Source organism: Arachis ipaensis, chromosome B3, assembly GCF_059453495.1.
Source record: "Arachis ipaensis isolate K30076 ecotype BB chromosome B3, ASM5945349v1, whole genome shotgun sequence".
Classification (NCBI taxonomy): domain Eukaryota; kingdom Viridiplantae; phylum Streptophyta; class Magnoliopsida; order Fabales; family Fabaceae; genus Arachis; species Arachis ipaensis.
The window spans coordinates 3609279-3619873 of NC_142438.1; the positions used below are offsets into that span (position 1 = coordinate 3609279).

The window sequence follows — 10595 nt, forward strand, 5'->3', positions numbered from 1 at the left end:
TGAGTGTTTAATGTGAAGTTCCAAGAAATCTTAACCGAGAAGTATAGATAACCACAATATTTTTTAACAATGCACGAATAATTGTGAATTAATAGCGTTAAAAAAGTAAATTAATTTTAAATAGAGAGTGTTAGGGAACAATAAAAATTTTGAATAATATGAATAACTATTAATCAAATAAAAATATACTACACTCTAATTTAATGCTACTAATTAAATTTACTCATTTAATTCTATTAATTCACATTGTTTATACATTGTTCAAAAATCTTATTGGTTACTTATACTTTTTCATCTTAAATTTAAGGAGAGTGCTAGGTAAATAATGACCATCTTAAATAACATAAACAACCACTAATCAAATAAAAATATACTGAAAGGTATCAGATCTTGAAACTGATATAAATCTTCAGCAAGAGAGAAGGGAAGAATCAGAGAGAAAGAGAGAGAAGAGTGTGAAATGTTATTGAATCAAGCCAATGTGTGCAGTTACAATTAGAGTATATATACAGTAGCTAAACCTAACCAATAGTTGTTAAATTGGGCCTAACTGCCTAACAACTCTTCTTCTAATTTGTATAGTCTACATACTTATTTATGTTGGTTATTGTGGACTCACATACACTATCATATACTACATTATAATTTAATGTTATTAATTAAATTTAAGATTAATTTACTCTTTTAATCCTATTAATTCATATTATTCACACATTGTTAAAAAATGTTGTTGGTTACCTATACTTTTCCTAAATTTAATTAGTAGTATTAAATTATAATGTTCTATATTTTTATTTGATTGGTGATTGTTCATATTGTTCAAGATGGTCATTATTTACCTAACACTTCCCAATCTTAATTTAATAGGTTCTTTTAAGTAGATAATTATTTTTGTAAACAATGTGAATAATATACTTTAAAATTGACCCAACAAAGTAAAAAATTACTCCACCTCTCATATTACCTCATTAAACCTTAACATTATGATACCATCTCCACATTTAGTGAATTGAACATTATTTTACCTCATAAATTTTAATATTAGGATAACCATCACGCCTAATGAATTGAACATCCAGTCATTGTTAACTGTGTATATGAGTAAATCGAATCAAAATAAATAACCATCCAATTAAAAATAATGAACATAATTATCTGCATACCTATTGAATTGAACATCCAATATATCTATTGTTCACATTATTTAGTATTCTTATTCCTTACCTACACTTTTCTTAATTTAATTTCTAAAATTTTAATATTTTTATTTAATTTTTAAATTTTGTGACTTATATTCGTTTTTAAAAATAATTTTCAATATCTAGATGTTAACAAAGTGAATCACTCTCGATGTATGTTATGCTAAATTTTATAAAATGACTTCGTTTTTATTTTTTTAGTGTTTATTAATTTTTTTTTTCAAAATAATTAATATAATGTTTGAATTATTTGAACACTAAAATTAAAACTTCATCATTTTATAAATTTTAGTATAATATTTAATTGTCTAAGTCAGCGTTGTATTAATATTTATGCATTAAAAATTATTTTAGACACTATTATAAATTATATTTATAAAATTTAGAGATTAAATAAAAGTAACTATAACTTTTAAAATTAAACTAAAATTTACAAATTTAAGAAAGAAATTGAATATTAAATTAAAATAGTATATGTTTTTTAGGAAATTTGGTGCTCGAAAAATTGTATGCATTATTAGATGCAAATCAACTAAAGCAAAACAAAAAAAAATAATGTTTCTTTAATAGCAAAAATTAGTTAGACAATGAAAATACTAAACAATATGAACAATAAATATGTCAGATATTTAATTCAATAGATATATCGTATGTAGATGATTATGTTCATTATTTTTAATTAGATGGTTATTTCTTTTGATTCGATTTACTCATGCACAATTAATAATGACTGGATGTTCAATTCACTAGGTAGCGTTTGTTTTGAGATACTGAAACATATATTGGGAAACTGAAATTCAGTATCATGTTTATTGGTTCAGAGACTGGTACTAAAATTTTTGTCTCTGTCCCCAAAATTTCAGTATTTCAGTACCTCCAAAAAGTGGGGACACAGGAGACTAAAACTTTTAGAGATGGAAACTGAAACTTTAATAACATTTTATACCTAAAATATCTTCATTTCAATTAATTAATTTTAATTTTACGCTTTGTACAAATTAAATTAGAATTTTATTCTTGTTTCATTTTTTGTCTTTCACTTTGTACCAAACAGAATACTGAGATTTATTTAAATTTCTGTCTCTCAGTCTCAGTCTTTCTATTCTCTGTCTCTCCACCAAACGCTACCTAGGTGTGCAAATGGTTATCCTAATATTAAAGTTTAGGAGATAATTTGGGATATAATATTTTTTTTTACTTTAGTGGGTCAATTTTAGAATCTATTTTTCACATTATTTACAAAAGTCATTATCTACTTAGCCAAACCCTTCTTTAATTAACATTCTCTACTCTCTCGAAGGATGTCGTCGCCTCAGTCTAGGTTACGATGATCCTCTTTTGTTCTTTTTTTTGTTAGAAATATAATTATTAATATTGTCCTTTTTTTTCTATTCATTTAAACTTTTAAGATAAATAGTTTTATAATATGATAAAAGAGTTTTATGTCCAAAAAATTTAAAATTCGATTTTTAATGAATTCCAAAAGTAAAACAATAGCATAAGATAAATAAAGGAAAAAAATATATACGCAAAAATCAAGCAAACTCAAAAGAGACTCTTGAAAAAAATGTTAAAAATAAAATTATTAATATATCAGTTTAAACTTTAAGATGAGTAATTTTATGACACTTTTAACCTCTCCTCCTTTCCCTTCTTCTTTCTTCTACCACACCACTCCGCCGCATCTTTCTTTCTTTTATTTTTTCTCTATTTGTTTGCTTTTCGTTCTTAGTTTTTTTTCTATTTATAATTTATTCGTGGTATTTTTTTTCCTTCTTTTGTGGTAGTATTTTTGGTTTTTTTATGGTTGTTGGTATTATTTTGATGTTACAGATCTTTTTAAAATTAGAAAAAAATTTCAAAAAAAATACTTTTGTTTATAAAAAAATTTTTAGAATCAAGAAATATTCATATTTATACAAAGAAAAAGAAAATGTATCCTATTGTATTGCAGTACGTGTATATAGATCTTGAAATAAAAATGACTTTGATTTGTTTTTATTTTTACTTTTTAACAATTTTAGTAATCGAATATCGTATTTATTATTAGATTATAGTTTAATATATAGAATATTTATTTTTTTATTATCAATGTAGAATTGATATTTTTATGATATTTGTAAGTGCTGTTTGACTTTTTTATAAATAAAAAATAGAAGAGTGTTGACGTAAGATTATTCATTTTTTTTTACTGGCTAAATGCTCACCGAATTTTAATATATTTAATTTATTATTTATTTTTTATTTTATTGATATATTATTATCTAATAAATATTTTATAAAATTAAATTTTATTTATTTATTTATTTTAAATAATTTATAATTTTATTTTTATTGTTATATTAGTGTTGATTTTCTAAAATAATATTACAATTTATTGTGCCATTGTTAAAGACTTAAAGATTTAATATTAAAATCTTGTTATATATAGTTATTTTTTTTAATTTATAAAACTGTAAATCCTATACAATTTAAAGTTTTAAACTACTTGAAATTAAATAAAATTGAATCGAATTGCTTTGGCGTCAACATGTTCCGGAAAAGCACAAATTTTTGGCTTGGCTATGTCTTCGGGAGGCTCTTCCTACTGCTGCATTTCGTTTTAGAAGGGGCATTTCGCACACGGATAGCTGTCCACGATGTTTCTCAAGTCAGGAGTCGGTTTTACATTGTATTCGGGATTGTCCAAAAGCCCAACTTGTTTGGCAAGCTTTAGGGATCTCCGATCAACCAGTGGATTTGATGAGTTGGTTCTTACATAATAGCAAACAGCGCCCCTTTAGATTCTTTTCTGGTCTCTGGTGGATTTGGTGTTCGAGAAACAACGAGATCTTTCATCCTCACGAGCATTGGACCACAGACAAGGTGATTGGTATGGCTTTGTCCTTAGAAAAGGAGCTCCGAAATATTTTTGAGTTGCAACGACTATCTATCCCCTCAACCATTAGTGGCTCTTGGATTCCCCCCTCAGTGGGCACCTTTAAGATTAATTGTGATGCTAGCTATCCTGGCAGTGGTGCTCGAGTTGGTTTTGCTTGTGTTAGCAGAGATTGGAAGGGAAGGTGGCAACGAGGCTGTCTGGGAACAATTGAGAGTCGTAGCATTTTGCAAGGAGAGTTGTTTGCTATTTGGAGAGGCTTTCTTTTAGCATGGGACTCGGGACAAAGAGACATTATATGTGAGACAGACTGTGTGGAGGCTTTTACTATTGTCAATAATTTACAAGATTGCTCTGGGTTTACTGATCCTTTGGTGTTAAAAATCCGAGATATCATGTCTTGGAAATGGCGTGCTGATCTTCGGTTCATGGCAAAGACTGCAATGAGGACTATTTCTCCCCAAGTGGAGCTTCCATTGCCTTGGAAGGAGTTTGAGAGTAGTATTCAGCGGGACTGCCTTTTTTAAGCAGTTTCTTATTTTTTTTTTTTTTTTCTTTCTTAGTTTTTGTTTATTTTTCTTTTAAGTCACCAAAAAAAAAAGAATTGAATTTTCTAAAGAAAAAAAAAATTGGTACTAAATGCAAATAAAATTATTCAGATATGATGAATTTCAAACCACACCCGAACACCCATGTCAATTTCATCGCAGATCTCACCCTAAACTTAACTACTTTTCCAATCAACACCACACAGAACAACAAAATCTTAGTTATATATTAAAAGAAAATCGCATATGCATGGTTGATGACATACGAAAAAAAAAAGAAAGAAAGAAACTGGAAGAAGTTAACAGATTCCAAATGGAAATATCATGTTCTTCTTCTTCAGCTCCACATCATCATTGGCACTACTACGAGAGAAGCTATCGCAACTGACACCAATGGTTTTCCATTAATCACAGCCGCAGATTTTTGCTGATCGGCGGGAGTGGCGTCACCGTCTTGATCGTCGGCGGCGGTGTTCTCTTTGGCGGCCTTAGGTGCCTTTGCGAGAGCGGTGGGAGCCAAAGCAGGAGGCTTAGCTTTCTGAAAGAAATCCAAAGGAAGAAGCACCTTATCCACTTTGTATATGGCGAGTTTGTTATCGGAGTACACAACTCCCACCACCGACGCATTCACCACTCCCGTTGATATGTTCACACTGTTCCCCAACGCATTCACGTTCAGCGGCAGCCTCTCCGGATCTTTTCCTGCCACCGTCTGCACCGGATTCGCCAAAGAGTCGAAGTTGTTGCTGGCCACAAACTCCGGCAGTATGTGGAACTGCACCAGCTCTATCTTCTGTTTTTCGTCCAATGAGTTCAGGAATCCTGCCTTCAGATTCGAGAAGGCGTCGTCGTCCGGCGCCAGGATCGTTATGCCTCCCGTCTTTGCGGTTATGAGCTGCGAGTTGATGTTGTTCATTATCTCTGTTGTTTTCATCAGACGGATTAGGACGTTGAATATCTTCGCCTTCTTCAGAATCTTTGTGATGTCGTCTGGTGCTGCATCTGATGAGTCTGGTGACTGTGGCAGTGTTGGCACTAATGGCTTTGGTGACGGTGCTTTTTTTGTTGTTGCCTTTGGTGGTGATGCTGCTGCTTTTGGTGCTGGTTTTGGAGACGCTGCAGGTGTTTGTGAAAATGCCTGAATGATGGTGCAGCACAACACTAGCAAGACAAGGTACAATCCTGTTACCTGCTGCTTCTTCATCTTTTTATATTCAGTTGCTTATACAATTATTAGCCTTTAGTGTTTAGAGATAGATACACTATTTGAAGAATTGTGTCGTGTGATGATTGGAATGAGTGTGTTGGATTGGTGGAGAAGTGTGTGTATATATATAGGGGTTATATTATTGCTTTCAGGCATATAGTATTATGATTGGTTGGTGAAATGTTTATTATGGTTTTGTGAGATTAGATTTGTTGTTGTGTTGATTGTGATTTGTCAGGGTATATCACATCTTTATGTGATGGAGAGAGAAAGGATCTTTTATCTAATTATGGATTATTATTGGCAACTTTGCCCAATTAACCTTTAGGTGAGAAAAGGTTATGATGATTATGAGGTTGGGATATGGTGAGTTGATAATACATAATGGACATGTGATATGAGATGCAAGATGCATGGTTCTTAACATCTTTGTGCATAGAATGTAGGTTGGAAAGGGAAATGGCAATGCACAGAGGAAACCTTAGTATTAAGTATTAACCTGTTAATTGAAAAAGAATATCAAATAGGAACAGCTACCCTCATTAAAAAAATTAAAATAAAAAACCACCAGTTTTAAAGGTGCCTAAGCAAATATATCATCAATGAAAGGTGTCCACTTATGATTTTCGTAAAGGGAGTGCTAGGTAAACAATGACCATTTTGAACAATATGAACAACCACCAATCAAATAAAAATATACTACACCCTAATTTAATACTATTAATTAAATTTTAGATTAATTTACTCTTTTAATCCTCTTAATTCACATTGTTCATACATTGTTAAAAAATATTGTTAATTACCTATACTTTTACTTTAGTATAATATTCCTCCGAAAGTTAACTAGTGATGTTATCGATAGATGGCAGAGTAACCAATTTTGTGAATATCAAATTCTCAAGAAAATTTTATAGCGAGCTAGATTATTACACTGATTTAGTATTTCAACTTCGGAAAATAACAGCTCATCCTTTTAGGGAAAGAAAAATTGGCAGAAGACCAATAGAAAACCAATTTTTTCATGTACACAAACAAAATTATTGCTAACTGTTGATGCAAATCCACTTGAAAATGAGACGTATTTAGCAATAAATTAAGGAATTTTGATTTGACATTGATCCTTACCAAAAGCAACACCTTCACCCAAAACATTCAATAATATTAAACCCTCTGTTTGTCCAACTATGTTTCTCATGTATATGTCACTTTCAAGCAAGAATTCATAGATCCATCATCCTAGGCCCTAGCTAATATCTCTCATTCCATATCTACATCTTCATTGATGCTATAACCTAATTTCCTTATCAGATAGCGACAAATACCCATATGATTCTTCCCAATCCTCTATAAAAACCCATCTCCTAAACCTCATCAAATCATCAAGTGCTCATTGCAAAGAAAGCACAAACAAGTCCAATACCAATAATAGAACAATAGCACTTGAACAAACAAACCCTAATTAGACTAGCCTTCAATTCACTTATCAGTTATCACCAAAAACCAAAAATGATGATCAAAAACCAATCTCTATTGTTCTTCACAATAACACTAATAATTTCCACAACCACTATAGCACAATTATCACCAGCTATATCCCCAGTAGTTCAACCAAACCCTAAACCAACAACAACACCAGCAGCATCACCAAAACCATTGGTACCTTCATTACCAAGCAACTCACCAAGTGAGAACATTCCAGACACACCCACTGTTGATGTCATCGCCATTCTGAGGCAAGCAAAGTCATTCAACACACTCATCAGACTCATGAAGATCACCCAATTGATCAACCAACTCAACTCTCAGCTCATCACTTCCAAGTCCGGCGGCCTCACCATCCTCGCCCCCGACGACGCCGCCTTCTCCCAGCTCAAACCCGGCTTCCTCAACTCTCTTTCCGATGGACAGAAGCTTGAACTCGTGCAGTTCCACGTCATCTCCGACTACGTCTCGAGTTCCAACTTTGACACACTCACAAACCCAGTCAGGACACTGGCCGGAGCTAAACCGGGAAAGGTGGAACTGAATGTCATAAGCTATGGCGGCAGTGTTAACATCTCAACCGGAGCGGTTAACACTACAATTAATGGAATCATTTACACTGATAAGCATCTTGCTATCTATAAGGTTGGTAAGGTGCTCCTTCCTTTAGATTTCTTTGCGGTTGCTAAGACTCCTGCAAAGGCTCCATCTTTGGCCCCAGAACCTTCTGGTTCCGCAAAGGCTCCTAAAGCTGATAAGTCATTGTCCCCAGATTCCTCTACGGAATCATCATCTCAGGTTAATCCCACTGATCAAAACTCTGGGACAATGAAAATCAGTGGATGTGGACTTGTTCTTGGTGCAGTTCTCGTGACTATATTTTCATCATAAACCAGAAGAGGATCTAAGTTTTTATAAGCTACCTACCATGATGTTTAATGTTCAATAATATTAGTGTTGTGTTGTGTTGCGATGTGGTATGTGATTGTGATAAATGTATGTGTTGCTTGGTGGTGAGTTTTTCGGAGGGGATTGGATTAGGGTATTTGAGTCTTTAGAGATATATATTTGTATGTTTCTTTGAGTTTATTCTAATGAGTATCATGCTATGATGGCTTTTTTTTCTTCATGAGTACTATTTACAGAATGCATATTCTGAATAATTAACAGAAAATTCTATCTCGGTAAGAAAATAGGGAAAGAGAAATTCTAAGTTATAACTCAAATCGTTTAATCAGAAACTTATATATATATATATATATATGGAAACTTCAATAATTATGGTATATATGGCTCCTATATGAAAAATATAATGTTAGGGCTCAAATTATTATTGGTAATCTATGACATATACTAATCCATGTAAGGAGATAAATATTGTTTTGCATTATGAAATTTTGAAGTTCCTGATATTTTGGTTGGATATAAGTTTAACATCTTATATTTAGATACATTATTTTTCTTTCTGGAAAATTAGATATATTCATGTTAAAAGTGGATTTTACTAACTTTTTTAAAGTAAATTCATTTATTCTTAAATTTCATTAATTAATTCTTTGTGAGTATATCTAATAAATATGAATTGTTAAACATATATATCCAAAAATAATACTCTTATTAATATTGTTTATAATAGTAAAGTTGCAACATATATAAGGTTTCTTAAGTTACAAGTAACTTCGACAAATAAAGTTTTGAGGGAGTTGTGATAAAGTATATATGTACACATAAAGGTCAAACATAATTATATTATTGTGATTAAGTTTTGAGGGACAAATAAATATTTTTTTTATTTAATGTGCACATCAAAAACATTAATCAGCCAATCTTATATAATACATATTAAATACAAAATATATATTAAAAATATATAAAATGTTACACATAAATATACATCAATAATTAATTTTTAATATGTATGTAATACTTAATTCAATTCATTTTCACTAAATTATGATAAAAAGTTATCATAAACTAATGGGCATAAAATGCAAAACATATTCACTTTTTTATTTATTACAACACTGATATTTTAATTTCTAAATGAGGCTATCATTCTATCAATTGTAGATGCGCTTTAATATCAGGAAAAGTAGAGTGAATCAATTAGCTTGTACATCATGTATACAGAGACACGCACCTTTCAAATGGCAAGTTCACATATGCATGCATCCAACTGATCTATGATGCATGATAATGAATTGATGTGAAAGCAAATATATAGTTACTCCATTTACAATTATGCTGCTGATACAAAAAAAAAAAAAAAAAAAAAAAAAACAGCTACTAAATTAATTATTTATATAAAATACATATTAAAATATAAATAATATATATTTATACACAAAAATATAATAATTGAATTTTAGTGTGTACACTATTTTTTTTTACAAATATGAATCTACCATCCAATTCAAATGTTCACTTCATATCAGCTAGGTGAACTCTCATAAGAGCTGTATGTCCAAATTAAATCATATTTTGCAACTCGAAACCTAAGCCTTACTGCTTAGCTAATAGCCTAATACATATATAGAGCTTCAAGTAATTAATTAGGCGCTTTTTAGCAGTGATATCATTTTTCTTAGGTTGCAACCTTTTATATATGAAAAAGTATAGGTACCAACATATTATCTGCCAACTTATTGTTAACAATGATTAATTATTATATTTTAAACATATATATAAAGAGATATATCCAAAAAATATATCTATAAAGACACTTCTATTGAACACAACAATAAAAAATATATTTTTATTAGACACATCCACAAAGACACTTCTATTAAATACATTTATAAATAAGAATTGACAGAAATTGACAGAAATACTATTGATAACGTAGCAGAATTGTTTATATATACTTGCTTAATTAGTTATCTAGTGTGGGATAGAGTTTTATTTTCCTCTAATTGACATATATATACTAATTGCTGGAGATATAATTGTTTATATATGTATCAATTTAAATTTTAAAAAAAAATTATAACATATTATTAGAATTTATATTAAAGGTTTAGAGTTTGTTGGTTGTTAAAAAAAATAAACATAAGACAAATAACAATATATAAAAAAACAAAAATGTTATTTGTACATTAAAATTAGTCACTAAAATTAACTACTAATATATTTATGTATAAATACACGTGTGTTTTAATTTATTTTTAATGTGTATTTATATTTCAATATGTATTTTATATTGATAATTGACTTCGATGACTGATTTTAGTATACACGTACAATTACTCGTAAAAAAAATGTCTCATTCCAAAATTAATGAC

The 10595-nt window shown here is 30.3% G+C and overlaps 1 protein-coding gene and 1 pseudogene across 2 annotated transcripts; one reads left to right on the top strand and one right to left on the bottom strand.

Annotated features, from left to right (window-relative positions):
* Window positions 1-4686: 4686 nt before the first annotated feature.
* On the bottom strand, window positions 4687-5829 carry LOC107629197 (fasciclin-like arabinogalactan protein 11 pseudogene; annotated as a pseudogene). Its single transcript, XR_015907241.1, has one exon. The product of XR_015907241.1 is annotated as a fasciclin-like arabinogalactan protein 11 pseudogene (transcript).
* Window positions 4896-8443, top strand: LOC107629196 (fasciclin-like arabinogalactan protein 11). The gene is made up of 2 exons (XM_016331914.3): window positions 4896-6460; window positions 6653-8443. Exon 2 carries the CDS (start codon window positions 7339-7341, stop codon window positions 8203-8205), a length of 867 nt encoding a protein of 288 aa, XP_016187400.1. The 5' UTR covers window positions 4896-6460; window positions 6653-7338; the 3' UTR covers window positions 8206-8443.
* The last annotated feature ends 2152 nt before the right edge of the window (window positions 8444-10595 follow it).